Source organism: Grammomys surdaster, unplaced genomic scaffold, assembly GCF_004785775.1.
Source record: "Grammomys surdaster isolate TR1022 unplaced genomic scaffold, NIH_TR_1.0 234, whole genome shotgun sequence".
Classification (NCBI taxonomy): Eukaryota; Metazoa; Chordata; class Mammalia; order Rodentia; family Muridae; genus Grammomys; species Grammomys surdaster.
The window spans coordinates 217,707-235,542 of NW_021604679.1; the positions used below are offsets into that span (position 1 = coordinate 217,707).

A 17,836-nucleotide genomic window follows, 5' to 3' on the forward strand; every position below is an offset into this window, starting at 1 on the left:
CCTTCTCCTCCTTCTCCTCCTTCTCCTCCTTCTCCTCCTTCTCCTTGTCCTCCTCCTCCTCCTCCTCTTCCTCCTCTTCCTCTTTCTCCTCCTCATCCTCATTCTTCTCCTTCTATTCTGCCTCCTCCTCTTCTTCTACAGTGAAAATATCAATTCTAATTTGTGCTGGTTTTATATTTTGGGATGTGTTATATTACACTGGAGTGTAGCTAATAGGGGTATGATTTTAAAGAAAACTGATTCTCCCTAATAAAGTAGCTATGGATTGCAAATATCTCATCTGCTGTGGTTGAGAATCTCCCTTCTTCATCTTGGAATTGGCCTAGCTTGAACTTGTTCAAGCTTTGTACATACTTCCACAATCGATTTGAATTCATAAGTGATTCTTAATTATTGTGTCTAAAAATGCTGCTACCTTGAAATTTTCAGGTTCTTCTCCTCTTTCTGCCTTTCTGCTGCAGTTTTCTTTGAAACTTGGTAGAAAAATATGATAGTGATATCCCATATAAGAATGAAAGACACAGTATCTTATTTCATGCATTTGGGTCACTTGTAGGTCTATATGCTAAAAGAAATATACTAAAACCATCTCTAGTGAAAAGTTAAGAGATGTGTTAACTTTAAAAACCTATCTCTTATACATGAGTACCATACTTACATCATTTTATCACTCTACCTCTTCTTTCATTCTCTCTCAAATTCATGACCTCTTTTTTAACTATAATTGTTCTACATGCACACACACACACACAAACCTTCTGAAATCATTTAGTAATAATCATTTACATGATTATTCATGTATTTAAGCCTGATCACTTGAGATTGGATAACTTATTGGGAGGGCTCATTCCTTAAGATTGGGTTTCCTTCCCTAGGAAATATTAATTACATATAATTTTCATCTAGTCATAGTAAATGTGAAAATTGATCCATATGTGTAGGCATGTCAATTGATGTTGTACTGAAGTCATTTACATCATCATATTTCTGAGATTTCCTGGGTACACTTTCCCTACCATATGTAGAAGACACTATCTCATAGCACATATCTGGATATCATAGTTCTCTGGATCTCATAATCTTTCTGTTCCTTCTTCCATGATGAACCCCAAAACTAAGGTTGAGATACAGCCTAGATTTTTCAGTTCCAGCATTCTCTCAATTTGTGCTTCCTTTTTCTAACTACTGTTGAGGTCTGCCCCCACCCCAGCATAGTTGTAGCCATTTTGTTCTATGCCAGCCAGTTGAAGGAGAAGAATAACTTGACTCAGAACAATTTTATACTGACCACATACCGTATTTGTTCTGCAAATTCTGAGGTTTGCAAATATTAAGAAATTCTACAGTGATAAGCTCCTCTTATGACCAATCAGAATGAAGGTCAGTTAGAACTGTTTTGTGTAGCTAGCCAAAGTAGCTTGAGTGAAGGCCAACCATGCTGCCATGCTGTGTGTGAGCTCATTGATTTTTCCCTTTATAAGCTGGCCCCAGAAATGTTCCAGGTTCAGTCTCAGTTCTCTATTCTAAGCTGTGACCTTGATCCATCAGTCTTGGTGTGGGCTTTCAATAAACCAGTCTGTTTACCTGAGATTGGAGTACAAGCAATGTGTGTAGTGATTCTGAAACCCCAACATTGGTCCCTCCACCAGAAATGCCCCCTCCCCTCAAACACCCCTCAGTTGTTGCTAGTGAATGCCACCAAGCTGGCTCCTCCACAAGGAGGTCTGGTTTTTTTTTTTTCTGTTTGTTTGTCTTTTGGTTTGGGGGTTTTATTTGTTTGTCTGTTTCTCTTGGTTTGGCCTTAGTTTGGACTAGTTTCTGGTACCTTTTGGTGACTCAAGGAAGAGCTACTGGGTGTAGCACTTTTCTTCCAGTTCCTCTTGGTGTAGGGATGGGGTTACAATCCACTCCTTTAGATATGGACTTAATAAAGACTCTTGTCTGAGAGCCCCAATGCACAGCACTGTTTGTATTTGAAACTTGATTTCCTTTGTGTTTGTCTTCCATTTTCATTTTGTTGTTATTGTTGTTGTTGTTTGTGGTTGTTGGTGCTGGCACATCTCTCCTCTTTCTTTAGTCCCCTCACTATGTGATATTTGGGTTGCTTCAATGGGACATCTGGCCTCTCCCCTCTTCTCCCCAACTTTATTGGTTGTCCTGAACAAGCTAGTCTGTCCATGTGTGTCAGATTTTGTCTGTAACATCATTTAGTTGCTTGTTGCTGTGTGATTCATATTCAGAAAGAAAATGGTTAAAACTGCATCTCCTGGGCATTCACCCCTTGACTTAGTTTTAACTTATTTCAATGATTAGAAACAACAAATACTGATAAACTGGTGCTGCCATTGGAACCGTGCTGCTTGCCTAGAACCTGCTGACAGCAAGCCAGAAAGCTGCTTGATCTGCTCTTAAAGGGTCACTAGCAGCTTCTCAGTTCTCTAGCAAGAAAGATGATGGCTAGCCCTCCTACATATCCTATGTGCCCATGAGAATTGCATTCAGCAAGTACCAAGGTGATCCTCCCTTGAGATTACAGCTAGAAAAATAAGGAAATTTTTGTTGGTTTATTCTAAATGTATAAATATATGTGGCCACTATATCATTTTTCTCTGACTGCTCTTAGATATAGATGTTTACTATGTTCTGCATATCTTGGTTATAAATTATTGGCTTATAAGTTATTGGGTATGGTTAAAAATCTGTAACATCTGTAAGAAAAAATGCGCTAAAACTCATAACTCAGGGTGGGAGTTATTCTGGACAATGATACATGACATGAGCCAACCAAGGAAACTGATCTCTAGAGATGCTTTTAAATTAGGATAATATTTTTAAGTAATTCCTGTCCTAAAAAAATAAACAGACTTAAAAAGAAAGAATTTAAAACAATGTTTATTTAATGAGATATTAAAGCTGTACCTCCATTCAGAAAGAAAATGGTACTTCTTCTACACAAGAACTATACTTCTACACAAGAACTTTTCTTGCTGGAAACCAAACTTTACAAGGTCAAAATAATGCACTTGTTACTGATTTTAGAGACAATGAATTCTTTAAACTGTTAGAACCTGGTTTTGCCTTCTAAAAATTATGGTTATGCTCTATGTCTTTACTCCTACAAAAGTAATTTATGTTGCTATTACTAAACACAATTTAGATATTTTAATTTTTAGAGGATTTCAATAGTAAGAAGGTTAAGAGTCACTGGTTTTTGAATACCACACTCCCTTCATTTCAGTTTGCCTAAAGTCCAGTAAGGCTGTGGCTCCTGTCCCTTCCTAAATCTACCTTTCGATAATAATAGTTTCCTCAGCCAAAATGCTTGCCATTCTTCACACCTTCTTAACTCTTTCCTGTCCTGACACGGACTTCAACTTAAATGGGAAACTGTTGTGTACTATAACGTTATACCATATAAAGGTCAGAAAAGTTCCTAGTCTCTTTAAGTATTATGTTTATAGTTTTATTTTGGTACTAGAAGACCTTCAATTCAAAACTGTGATTTTTTAAGGCTCAAACCTAAATAGGGATTGATAGTAACCCTTTAAATAATCAAATTCTTTAATGTATTCAAGAATATATTTGAAGTCATGCTAAATACTGATGCAGTTAATTCCAATATTAAACTTATTTAGTCTCCTATTTTTTTTAAAGATTTGTTAATTTTATTTATATGAGTACACTGTAGGTGTCTTCAGACACACCAGAACACGGCATCAGATCCCATTACAGATGGCTGTGAGCCACTGTGTAGTTGCTGGGAATTGAACTCAAGACCTCTGGAAAAATAGTCAGTGCTCTTAACTGCTGAGCCATCTCTCCAGCCTGTCTCTTATTTTTTAAAGGTGCTTCTCATCATGCTAAAAAAAATCATCTTTGTTCAAACTAAAATTTACATAAGCTTCGGGGACTCAAAAAAGCCATGAGATTTGGATTCCAGATAGTACAACCACCAGTTCTTTTTTTTTTTAATTTTATTTTTATTTACTTTTAAATCAAATTGTAATTTTTACTTATTCACATGGGGGTTATAAACACAAAAAGGCAGGACGTGGGAAGGGGATGACACCAGAGTGTGGGTGTTTGGGGGGAGTACCGATATCTTTCAGAACATGGCTGGGTGAAGGTTCAGGGACAGATCACTATGACTCAGCCTATGATTCACTTGTCCTTATCTAAGTTGGTATTATCCACCAAGGCTACCTATTTACAAGGTCTATGACTACTCAGGTTGGTAAATTTCCACAAAAGCTGCCTGTTTACAATACCTTATAGCCATCTGTTTCAATGTTTTTCCACAGAGACCCAAGACTTTGTGTTAACATAGATGTATGACAGGCCTATTGCTGATTTTAGGCCTTCAGTGCAGAAGCAGGGCTGCTCCTGACATCTCCTCCCTTCTATAAGTATAGAAGGGTTGTGGCAATTCTAATCTTTCGAAGGCAGGGAAAGAGGCCTGACCTACAATAATTGAAGGGAACCTTGTAATGGCTACAGTCCCCGTCGTTGTCCAGTGAGGCGTGAGAGCTATTCCCGTCCTGATATCTTTTTTCTGGAGAGGGGATACTTTTGACATCAACCCCTATGCAGTCAGGATTGTCCCTCAAGGAACCCAGAGAGATATTTTTAACTTTTATTTATATTCCCTTGCAGTGCTTAGCCTCGCGGCCTAAGCAAAAATTCAGATTGCCAGTCAGAGGGGATTCTCGGTGGCCCCTCTCTGCTTGGTCTAGGGGCGGAAGTCCCCTCTTTTAGGTTGGGTGGAGATGGGTTTTGAGAACACCCTGGATAGAGTAACAACTTCATCTTGAGTCTTGTGGTCTTCCATAGCTAACTTATGATAATGTATCTGAGTAGGTTTTGCTACCAAATTATCTATCTGTTGTTTCACAAAGTTAGTCAGCCTATTTAAGGCCCAGAGACCAAAAGAAATAAGCAAAAATAACCCAATTAATGGTCCCAAGATGGGAGGAAGTAGGGTTGACAACCATAGAGAGGTTGAAAACCAATTCTTGTACCAGCTTTCATCTTTCTCTTTCTCTCTCTGTCCTTTCTCAGGGCCTTCTCTGACCTTTTTCATGCTCTCTTTAACCATCCCTGTCTTGTCTATGTAAAAGCAACATTCTTCTTTAAGGGATGTACACAGTAGAGAGCTGTACACAGCCTTTTCTATTGTATAAGAGTAAATCAAGTCCAATAAAGTCCTTTGCAATTTTGGGGGGGGGTCTCTTCAGACAGCAAAACGAGGGATTTCTTCAGATTAGTGAAGTCAATCTCTAGCTGTTTGATATCCTTGTCAATGGCCCATCGAAGGTCTGAGTATTATAAGTTTGGAGGCCAGCATCTGGATTAGAACTTATAAGAGCAGACATCACGGGTGATTCATTTTTACCTGAGATACTGCCCAGGTAAGAACTCCTGGGAAGCCCTCTTCCTCTGGGTTTTGTGAGGTTGGGTGCAGAGCTGCCACCCGGGATCTGCTCTATGCTTGGGCCCAGACCAGAAGTCCCAACCACCAGTTTTTAAAAATGGGATTTTCCCCCTAGTTTTAACTTCTGCTGTAGTCTATATTTGTCCCAACAGATTGTCATCTCGTTGTCAGACACCATCCAGCAATAACCTGTGAACTGCAAGCTTCTGAACTCTGACTTGCTGAAAGCAGATATAAACTGGTCCAACCAACATAATTGTTCCCTATCCTTCAGCTGGATCAACTAATCAGATGCTTCTGATAAATGCCCCATTGCCCAGCCTTTAACTAGACTTTAAGCTTTTTTGGGGACCCGGATAACAAAGTCCTAATGTCAGCTGGAAGTAATTACAGAAGAATGTGTCATCCATTGTCCCACACAACAAGCTGAAATGCTAAGGCAAAAAGAACCCCGATTCTCAGAGGAAATTTTTGAGTTAAAGAATTGATTCACTGGGGCAACTCAAGAGGGTTGATGAGACCTGCTATCCTAGCTGTAGCCATTTTGTTTCACTCCTGCCAGTTATTGAAGCAGAACAATAACTTGAGTCAGAACAAGGTGATGCTGCCAACATACCCTATTATGCTCTGCATGTTCTGAGATTTGTTAATCTTAAGAAAGTGAACAACCATAAGCTCCACTTACTACCGAGCTGAATAAACGTCATTTAGAACTGTTCTATCCTCTCTTTGTGATTCTCTGTTCCACAAGGTCTAAGAACTTGGGGCAAGGCAGCTTGTCCCATCAGGGGTACAGTTAAGCAATGGTGGATCTAGAACTTATGTGCAATACAGCTTCCCAATCATGAATGTCAGGGCACTAGCAAGCTCACAGGTCAGCATCATTCTTTGTCCTGGCATCAGCATGTCTCACCCATCACTCTGGAGCCACCATGCTCCTTTTGCATCCTGTAGAAAAAACACAAACATACCCTCTTCCCCCTATTTAATACTTGATAGGGGTCATTCTTTATGCCAGTAAGTGGATCTTTCCCTTTCACCTATGCATAAGTATGCCTAGTTTTAGAGCACCATAGACACTTGGCAGAAAGTTTCTTAACATCCAAATTTTTAAAAAAAGAAAAAAACTTTAAAATAAAAGTAAAAAGAATACGATTTAAATAAATTTGTGGTGTATGGGGGTATATCTCCCCCTTTTATATTTTATGAAGATATTGTTTTAAAGTTCTATGGGCCTGTTCCACAGTCTCTTGTCCTTGACAATTATAAGGAATCCCCGTAATATGGGTAATGTTAAATTGCCACTAAAGAGTCTCAAATGTTCGACTGCCATAGCCAGTTCCATTATTTGTTTGTTTGTTTGTTTGTTTTTCTTTTTTTAATTGGGTACTTTATTTATCTACATTTCAGATGTTATCCCCTTTCCCCATTCCTTACCCCCAGGGACCCATTCGCCCTCCTATTTCTATGAGGGTGTGCCCCACCTACTGACCCACTCCCACCTCCCCTCCCTCAGATTTCCCCTCACAGGGACATCCAGGCTTCAAGGAACCAAGGCCCTTCTTTCCCACGGATGCCCTACAAATACAGCTAGAGACATGGGTCCCTCCATGTGTGTTCCCAGGCTAGATGTTTAGACCCTGGGAGCTCTGGTTTGTTGGTATAGTTGCTCTCCCTATGGGGCCACGAGCCCCTTTAACTCTTTCAGTCGTCTCTCTAATTCCTCCATTGGGAACCCTGTAGTCAGTTTGATGGTTAGCTGTGAGCATCCGCCACTGAATATGTCAGGCTCTGGCAGTGCCTCTCAGGAGACAGCTATATCAGGCTCCTGTCAGCATGCACATCTGGACATACACAGCAGTGTTTGCATATAGTGATTGCATCTGGGAGGGATCTTCAGGTAAGGCAGTCTCTGGATGGTCTCTCCTCCAGTTTCTGCCCCACACATTGTCTCATATTTGCTCCTGTGAGTATTTTGTTACTCCTTCTAAGAAGGACCGAAGCACCACATTTTAGTCTTTCTTTTTCTTGGGCTTCATGTGGTCTGTGAGGTATGTCTTGGGTATTGTGAGATTTGGGGCTAATAACCACTTATCAATGAGTGCATACTATGTGTATTCTTTTGTGATTGGGTTACCTCACTCAGGATGATATTTTCTAGTTCCATCAATTTGCCTAAGAATTTCATGAATAAATTGTTTTTAATAGCTGAGTAATACTCCATTGTGTAAATGTACCACATTTTCTGTATACATTTCTTTGTTGAAGGACATCTGGGTTGGGTTCTTTCCAGCTTCTGGCTATTGTAGATAAGGCTGCTATGAACATAGTGGAGCATATGTCCTAATTATATGTTAGAGCATCTTCTGGGTATATGCCCAGGAGTGGTATCACTGGGTCCACAGGTAATACTATGTCCAATTTTCTGAGGAACCGCCAGACTGATTTCCAGGGTGGTTGTACAAGCTTACAATTCCACCAACAATGGAGGAGTGTTCCTCTTTCTCCACATCCTTGCCAGCATCTGCTGTCATCTGAGTTTTTAATCTTAGCCATTTTGACTTGTGTGAAGTGGAATCTCCAGGTTGTTTTGATTTGCATTTCTCTGATGACTAAAGATGTTGAACATTTAACTGGAAAAAAAAAGAACTGTTCTATCTAGCTAGGCAAATTAGTTTGAATTAGGCCAACCCCACTGCCACACTGTACCTTTCCCTTATTTGGTTTCTGCTTGATTTCAGTTCATCGTTTTAGGTTTTCACAATTTGTGATTGTGTTAATATTTACTTGCTTTTCCAAGTTAACAAAGTAAATACACATACTGAATTTTATTCTTTACTGAATTTTATTATTTATTCTTTTCCAGCTGTGTGATAGTGTTCTTGTCTCTTTACTACTTAGTGCTTCCACACAATATTTTGTCTAATATTTTCTTTGAGATTTACATAAAATATTTAATCTTTTCTTATTTGATTTCCTACTCATTCCTAATGAAGCAATTTGTGTATTATAATGAAATTGATTAACTGAAAAAAGTCTACTTTTACAATTTCTTTTGTAAGTTAATTTTTCATGCAATTTACTTTTATTTTGTACAATTCATAATGAAATATTTATTATCCAGCTGATGGAAAATATAACTGAGAGATTTACTAGTACACTTTCATGTTCAGTTGCACAGGAATTGAGGAATCATCATTGTGGCATAAGAAGATTCAATAAATTTATTGTTTCTTCTGATCTTCTTTGAACCTTAACATCTACTTTATTTTAGGCATGCACTTATAATGAGTTTTCAAATTTTGCCATACTGAAGTTTGTACCACTTATGTGGATAAATTTTCTGAGATTATCACTCAACTCCTAAAACCCTAATTGGATAAATGAATCTGTTTGTAAGGGAATCAATTTATTTTCACATATGCACACACACATATATATAGCATACATATATATATATATATACATATATATGTATATATATCACTCACATATATATGTGTGTGTGATGTATGTGTTATATGTGTGTGTGTGTGCATGTGTGTGTGTTCTGATCTTCTATAGGACTATTTACTTGAAAATATCTAATACATTTTTACAAAAAATTATGAATGGTTTAAATATTGCTTTGTTAGAAAAAATTCACAGCAGAAGATCATTGTATATCTTTAAACCTACAATTTGTTTTTGTAGACAGGGGTTGTATTTTTGCCCAGCAATGTGAATGATTTTTATTATTCCATGTCTGTGCACAAAGGACTAATGGCTATTTTTATAGTATTCTATGGTAGCTCCTAAGCCAAGCATGGTCTAAGCATACATTGACCTTTTTCTCACTCTTTTCCATTTTGAGACGTGTTCAAAGTCAAATATAGAAATTGAGAATGGATTTCTTTCTGAATATAATTTTACATGCATGCTCTTAATAAGAAAGCACAGTATAGGTGTAACTAGAGATATGTAGAAGCAAGTAGAGAATCATCAGTATCAATTGGCTGCCTGAAAAATAGATGGGCAGTTCAAGCCTCATGCATTAGTGAGTACGTCATTGTATTACTCCCATTATATTACTGATGTATAAAAGTTTTATTCTCCTTTTATGAGGATGATGTTGTTTCATTTGAAAGGTAAGTTTTAAATTTAAATTTTTTACACCAGTATTTGTTTTCTTTGGACTTATGCCTTCCCTTCTAATGCTTTAAAATATCATATAATTTTAGGGTTTGTTGTTGTTGTTGTTTTTGTTTTTTGTTTGTTTGTTTTGGTTTTTCGAGACACGGTTTCTCTGTGTAGCCCTGGCTGTCCTGGAACTCACTCTGTAGACGAGGCTGGCCTCGAACTCAAAAGTCTGCCTGCCTCTGCTTCCCAAGTGTTGGGATTAAAGGCGTGGGCCACCACTGCCCAGCATAATTTTAGATCTTAAAGGATTCTTTGACCAGCTGACATTTTTAAAGGTGTTCTGCATGCATATTAAAGCCTTGTTCCCAAAGGTAAAGGTGAAATGTTTAGCTAAGATGCATGTCCATGTTTTAAATCCTAGAATATGTGATAACTTTTTTATTTTTATTTTTAAATCAAATCATAATTTTTACTTATTCACACAGGGGTTACAACACAAAAAGGCAGGATGTGGGGAAGGGGATGACACTGGAGCATGAGTGTTCAGGGGGCTACAGATATCTCTCATAACAGGCTATTGGCTGGGTGAAGGACGACAGGGGGACCAGAGCCATTACAAGGTCCCCTTCAATTACTGGAGGTCAGGCCTCTATCTCCGCCTTCGAAAGATTAGAATCACCACAGCCCTTCTATATTTATAGAAGAAAGGAGATGTCAGGGGCAGTCCTGCTTATACACTGAAGGCCTAAAATCAGCCATAGGCCTAAAATCAGCAATAGACCTGTCATACATGTATACTAACACCAAGTCTTGGGTCTCTGTGAAAAAACATTGAAATAGATGGCTATAAGCTAATGTCAACAGGCAGCTTTTGTGGAAATTTACCAGCCTGAGTAGTCATAGACCTTGTAAATAGGTAGCCTTGGTGGATAGTACCAACTTAGATAAGGACAAGTGAATCATAGGCAGAGTCATAGTGACCTGTCCCCAGGTTAAAAGTCCATTTCTGAATGTTGCCCTCTTAGGAAATCTTTCCACATATCTTGATATTGGAAAGAAAAAATATTTTCAGATAGTAGGAAATTTCTGTGGTTTTGATCAAAATTTATATTCCAATTATCATTTTTTCATGTAGGAATAGTAGTTTTAGGAAATAAGGGGTAAGTTTAGTTTTATATAATCTTAATTTGAGATGCCTTCACAATATTGAAAGAGATAAGGTGGCAGCTGACTAAACAAGGCTGAAGCCAGGATAGTAGCAGAGATTGACAGATGGGTTGGAGAGTTATTAGCATATAGATGAAACTAAATAAAGATACATAAGCAAGTCTCAGCTACAAGAACTACTGCCCAAGATTGGTAATACAGAGATGGGAAGATAGAAAGTACTTAGAGAAAATCAGAATGCAAAGTTGCGAATACAGAATTTGAGGTACTCAAGGCAAGAAGATAGATTCTTTTAAAATGGCATATTGAAAGTGTTAAATATATGAGGGTAATCCAAATTTAATCAACAAAATTCCACTGGTACTTAAGTAATGGAATAGGCTGTGTTGAAATAATAATCATTAGAAAGAATTTAAGAGTAAGTGGTGTGCTGGAGAGATGTCTCAGCAGTAAAGAGCACTGACTGCTCTTCCAGAGGCCCTGGTTCCCAGCATCCACATGGTGGCTCACAACCATCTGTAATGGGATCCGATGCCCTCTTCTGGTGTGTCCGAAGACAGTGACAGTTGTACTCATGTACATAAAATGAATAGATCAATCTTTAAAAAAAAGAAAGAATATTTCCTTTGTTTTAAGAACTAATGAAAGTTTTCTAAGAATAATTAGTTCTTAATCTTTATCTTATTCATTGGTTAGTTCTTATCTATATAAATTTCAACACAGGCAGGCAGAGTTTCTTTATTTTCAAGTCACTGGAGTATTTGCTGTTCCTCTATCACATATCTTGATTTTCATTGTCATTCTTTTTTGTACAAACACACATTTATTGACTAGAGGTAAATTGAGCCCTCTAGTTTCCTGATAAGGTCAAGGTGAGCATGGACACCTATATATTATACTTTTGCCACCAGTTGCCTGGAAGTAGCTGGCACACGACACAGCCTGCAGAAGGCTCAACATGTTGGAGAATGTCTCTTCCAACTGATTCCATTGGTCTGAAGCTGTTCCCAACAGCTACGCTGGTTCCAGCTACTGCGTATGCCCAAAATGGATAATATTTGTTTCTATTATTTCATTGTATTTATTAATCCTGTGTATATTTGCATGCATGTATGTGTTTATGGATATATGTTCACCACATTTGACCACATAGATGTCAAATGCTTTTAAGAGTCACCTCATTCTTTTCATCATGTGAGCATCTATCAATATCTTACCTATATTATTAGTTATAAAATCTTATCATACTTATTAGAAAGCTAGCAAGTGATATTGTTCAAGAACTATTCAACATAATTTAAAGAAAAAGACTCTTCAAAGAATTCATTGCTTTTTTAATTTTTATTTTTCATTCATCATGCTTTTACAGGATACTATTAAAGAAAAGTGATTAAAATTATTCCCATGTAATATTCATTTATATTAAATTATAAATAATAAGCCTACATTGGATTTTTATTGGTAAAAAGAAAACCCTTGATATACTACAATGAATTATTGTAATATTAAGCTAATCTACTTTTCTGAATTCTATATTTCATGTTAACTACTAAATATGGGACTTTATTGGGGGGAACTTACTAAATATGGGACTAAATATGGGACACAAAAATGCTATCATGCTTTCCTAAAAATATAATGTACATCTTAACTTGTCTATTTATTTGTATCATGTCATAAATATGAGTAAATTTGACCTGTGAAATTATTTTTAAATTTTGAAGCTTAAGTGAAGAGATAAATGCTATATAGAAACCTTTTTCATTTTAATAACTGTTTTGGTTGGATATCTTTCTTTTTTTATAGCATAGAATAGAGTGTATTCAGGGCATGGGGAGGGGAGCCAGGAGGGTGGCAGAGAGAGAGAGAGAGAGAGAGAGAGAGAGAGAGAGAGAGAGAGAAGTCTTTGGTTGGATTTCATAGAAGGATTTTATGCAGAATTCAATGTTAGAATACATTAACCTATAATACCTTTTATCTTGATATGAGAATTATTCAGATTATTCAACGACACATTAGAAATTAAATCTTCTATTTTATTTTACATTAGAGTCGTGTGATATACCTGTGTTTGAAAATGCTGGAACTAAGAATGATAGCACATGGTTTAAACTCAATGACAAATTAGACTATGAATGTCAAGTTGGATACGTAAACAAATATAATCATACCGAAGGCTCGATAACTTGTACTCATGATGAATGGTCTGATAAGCCCTCATGTTATGGTGAGTACTGTTGTCTCTACAATTTTGCTCACAGAAGAAAATTAAATATTTATGTTTAACTTAAAAAATTAAATTTCTCAGAATCTTCTATCAGATTTAATATAAACTAAGAAAAATAGACTATGAAGAAGATTTTTGAAGGACAAAGATGATAATACTTGTCTGTATTACTTTAATATATTAATTTATTCTGTGCATATTTGCATGCATGTGTGTGTTTGTGGATGTGTGTAAACCACGTTGCACATACAGATGTCAGATGCCAGATGCTTGTGAGAGATAGCTCACTCTGTTCATCATGGAGTCCTTAACATTGAACTCAGGTCACCAGGCTTAGAGGCAAGAACTGTCATTGAGTAACTCTTCTCACTGGCTTGATAATCTATTTTTTAAATAATACATTCATCAGGTGTGATATATATCTTATTTGGCCATAATTGTTTTTAGTATCACAAATACAAGCTCTTAATTTTTTAATTAAATTACATATTACTAAAATTATAATCTGTAGTATAAAATGAGATCATGCAAACTTGAACAATGTGACGAAGGACGATGAAAGACGATTTGTAGTGCAGACAAATTGAAAGAATAATAGCAGCGACTGAGAAACTTGATTTTCATCTCAAGGATATACACAAATTTAATTCATTAAGGATGTCAACTAGCAGAGTGGCACAGACATATAATCTTAGCACTTGGGATAAAGAAGCATAAGGCCTCTAATTCCAGATAAGTCTGGGTTACACAGGAAGACATCACAAACAAAGAGGAAATGCATAAACACCAAATAATAATATCAAACTAAACAAATGAAAATCATTACTTTTACTGAGAATAAAAACTGCAATGTTATCAAATCAGAACTTTCTACAGTATAATGCTAAAATAAATGCAAGGATGAGAGTATTAGTTCATTGGGACAAAACTTGGCCAAGCTATGGTCTTAGGGTCAGGTCTAGCATTATATAAATGAGATGAAAATTAATATGAAATTATTTATATACAATACTGTTATATGAAAAAAAATTCCTGTTGAGATGATACACAAACATTTACTCAAACCATATAATATGCCTAGAGCACACCAATATACAAATACCACCAAAGTCCGATGTGGTAAAACACTAGTTGTATTGAAGTTACTTATAGAAATATAGGTGACGGTTTATTTATAAGAACAGAAATGACTCAAAGACAGTTGCATCACCAAACCCTACCCATCATAGAGATAGCTCAATATTTATGATAATGTCTCTTACAACTGACTCCATTGTTCTGAAGCTCTTCCAGACAGCTAAGGTGGTTCCACCTACTTCCAGGTAGCCAGAAGTACAAGTATAATATATAGGTGCCCATACTCACCTTGACCCTATCAGGAAGCCAGGGAGTCTAATTTATCTCTTGTCAATAAATTTGTATTTCTACAAAAAAAAATGACAAGAACAAGAAAATGTGTAGAAAGAATCAGTAAATACTTTAATGTCTTAAAAACGAAGAAACTACCTGTCTACACTGACATTTATCTGTTCAGCAGCTGATAAGACATCTATCACTGGAAGGCTTCAGAGCAGACATGCTTGCTCTGGTTGAGTAAGTGCTTTAAATGAGAATGGAGAAAGAGCTTGACCTTTAACTATCAGCTTATATGATTAAAATTTCTTCAAGCAGTCTATATTGCAGCATGAAATCATTAAAGTCTTGACCTTACGTTTAGCACTGTATGTTTATTGGATCTTTTTAAACCAATACTTTGACTTGACCTTTCAAAATTTCAAATGTTGTCTTTTTAGATTCAACAAAGATATGTGGTCCCCCTCCACCTATTGAGAATGGAGACATCACATCCTTCCCACTACCAGTATATATACCACCATCATCAGTTGAATATCAATGCCAGTCTTTATACAAATTGCAAGGCAACAAGACAATAATATGTATAAGTGGAGAGTGGTCAGAGCCACCAAAATGTTTACGTAAGTAACTTGTTCTTATAGATCCTGGGAAAGTCAATATTCCAATATGAAGGCTGAAGTCAACTCATTTTGAGTGTATAGATTGCCATATGTGGTAATCTATAGTACCTCCAAAGAGGTACTCAAATTTAAGAACTTAAAACAAATCTGATTAAGAATCTAAATGGGTATCAATATACAAAACTAGCTTTGTTCTGTATATTAATTCTAATTTTATGAGAAGTAACAATAAAACAATCTCATTCACAGTAATTAAAAATAATCTACCTATAAATTCAAAAGAACTTAATGACTTCTGAGTGCTAAAGTTTATTGATGAAAGGATTTCACAAAATTAAAATTGAGAAATCTGTATTACAGGATTGGGAAAATTAATATTAAAATGTTCATGTTTCCCAATGCAACTAGCAGACTATGAAACTCTATTAAAATATGGGAAACATATTTCATACAATATAAAAAATAAATCTAAAATTTGTATGGAAGTACAATAAAATCAGTACAAGTAAAAGGAATTTAAACATAGCGGAAAAAATCTGGAGCTATTATAATACCTTATTTCAAGGTACACCAGTAGCTAGCTACAGTAACCAGAGGATTCTGGCACTGGGATAAAACTGATGCACAGAAAGGGAATGTATTTTGGAGAAATTGATCTATGCATCTATAGGTAATTGATCTTGGTAGAGTTTCAAAAACATACATTGGGGAAAAGGGTAGCATCTTCAATAAATAATACAGGGAAAGGCAAAATACACGTGGAGATGATTAAATTGATTCCTGTTTTATTCTGTGGGAAAGAAAATCAACTAAAAAGCAAAGACATACATGTAAGAACAAAAGTGCTGTAACTACAAGGGAAAACACTTAAGTAGGCTGGGACTCTGACTATTTGAATGGGATCCCAAAGAACAGACAAAAAAAAAAAGAGAGAGAAAGAAAAAGAAAACCGTTAGCAGTGAAGTTTATCATTGAAATGCTCCTGCATAGCAAAGAAGAGGATCAATTCAACTAACAGACAGACTGTAGAACTGGAAAAAATGATTGTCAGTTAATTCATTGTCAGGAGTTTGCATATATAACATAGGGGTTTTCCCTGGCAAGAAATCACAAGAATATTCAAATCCATTTTTAGAATGTAAGCAACCCTACAAAACTGAGGCAAAAGGAACAGACATTTATCAAAAATAAATAAATGCATAAATATATCAGTGAGGAAAATAATGCTTAATTTCATTACTTCTCATGGTACTGCCTGTCAAAGTCACAATGAGATACTTTATCATTTAGTTAGAATTCTTAATGGAAAAAAAAAACCTTAAAATAACAAATGCTCATGTAGAGAAATCTGTTAATAAGGTGTGATTTTGTGTAGTTACTATGGAGAATAATTCAGAAATTGCTTTAAAATCTATATACCATTCCTGTACCTGTCTTTTCCTATATACGAAAAGGAAATAAAATTAGCCTACTTAACCTCCAAATATATGTTAATTATACAGTGCTACTTGATAGAATCTAAGACAAGAAAATTGTCTATATTCCCATAAATTGTTGAATGCCTAAAGACAATGTAGTATATTTATATGATGTAAGCCAAGATAGTGATTGGAAAAGCTGCTTTTCAACCATTCTTGTCACTTAGCCAGTTTTGTTATTTAATAGATTTGTTTTTTAAAAATTATCAAAATAAAATTAATGATGCATTTATAGTTACTTTTTAGTGAATATATCATGAATATTGTGAAGGCAATTATGGTCAGGTTCCTACTTGCAATATTATTAATAATGGTCATATCATTGAACATTAGATTTGAGTACCATATATAAGTCAAACCTCAAATCGTATAACTTTGCCCACCACCCAAATCAAGGTAGACAACCATGAATACCCTTAAAGGTAAGTTACTGATGTTAAGAATGCTTGATGATGAGATCAAATTATCACATTAAACATCACGTTTATATCATTTAATGCTCTATATTTACTTAACTCTATGTGCTGTCCTTATAGGTCTCTTAAAGAGTTTGTCAAAGAATGCCTTAAATATATAACAAGTACACTCTACTTAAAAACTGGATCTCTGAAGTTTCATGTATTGATATTTAATGGTATATTTTTTCTTTTAGATCCATGTATAATATCAATAGAAATTATGGGAAAACGTAACATAACTTTCAGGTGGGAAGAAAAACAAAAGCAGTATTACCAATCCGGAGAGATTCAAGAATTTAAGTGTAAAAGTGGACATCATCTGGCAACGTCTCAACCATTAACTACAATGTGCATTAACGGTTACATCAATTATCCCACTTGCACAAAATAATATGAAAAGTTTTAGTAGAATTTAGGCATACACCTCTGTTCAGTTAAGATGCATGCATATTATCAATACAGTGAGAGCTTTACTTTCAAAGTCTTGTTTAACTCATTTCCATTCATAAGTGTAAGCTGGTGTGTATATACATGATGATTAATCTGAGAACTAACTGGGATACTGTAGACACCAAGGCAAAGAATTTTCTTTAAAGCTTCTAAATCAAAATGTGATCTATCCTAGCAAAAAAAAAAAAAAAACAGTAGTAGTAATTAGATGTAATTACTTCTCTATCTGGCTCTATCCACCACTCTCCCAAATCTTTCAAAGCTTCTACTATGCCTTTTGGTATAAGGCTCTGATTCACAGTGAAAACAAAACATGTTCTCAGTCTTCAAAACTGTTGTCATTTCACAAATATATAAGAAAATGTCTTAGTTTATATTACTAGTGAATATAAGTAATTCTGTATATTGCTTTTGTTCCTAATTAATAAATACAAAGAATTTTTTGAATGAACTTCTAAATATGTTACTTTCATACTTTAAAATTTTTCAAGAAATTATGCAAATGACTTAAATTTTAATTAGATGTATGA

At 35.6% G+C, this 17,836-nt stretch overlaps 1 protein-coding gene across 5 annotated transcripts in view; it reads left to right on the forward strand.

The window, feature by feature from the left end:
• The window catches only part of LOC114626377 (complement factor H-related protein 4-like), a 79,944-nt gene extending 62,409 nt beyond the window's left edge, over positions 1-17,535 (forward strand). For all 5 annotated transcript variants that reach the window (XM_028773763.1, XM_028773765.1, XM_028773764.1 and 2 more), the window contains 3 exons: positions 12,768-12,944; positions 14,738-14,920; positions 17,051-17,535. In XM_028773763.1, the coding sequence (XP_028629596.1) occupies positions 12,768-12,944; positions 14,738-14,920; positions 17,051-17,247 (557 nt within the window). In that variant the 3' untranslated portion in view covers positions 17,248-17,535. The remainder of the gene's footprint in view (positions 1-12,767; positions 12,945-14,737; positions 14,921-17,050) is intronic.
• The last annotated feature ends 301 nt before the right edge of the window (positions 17,536-17,836 follow it).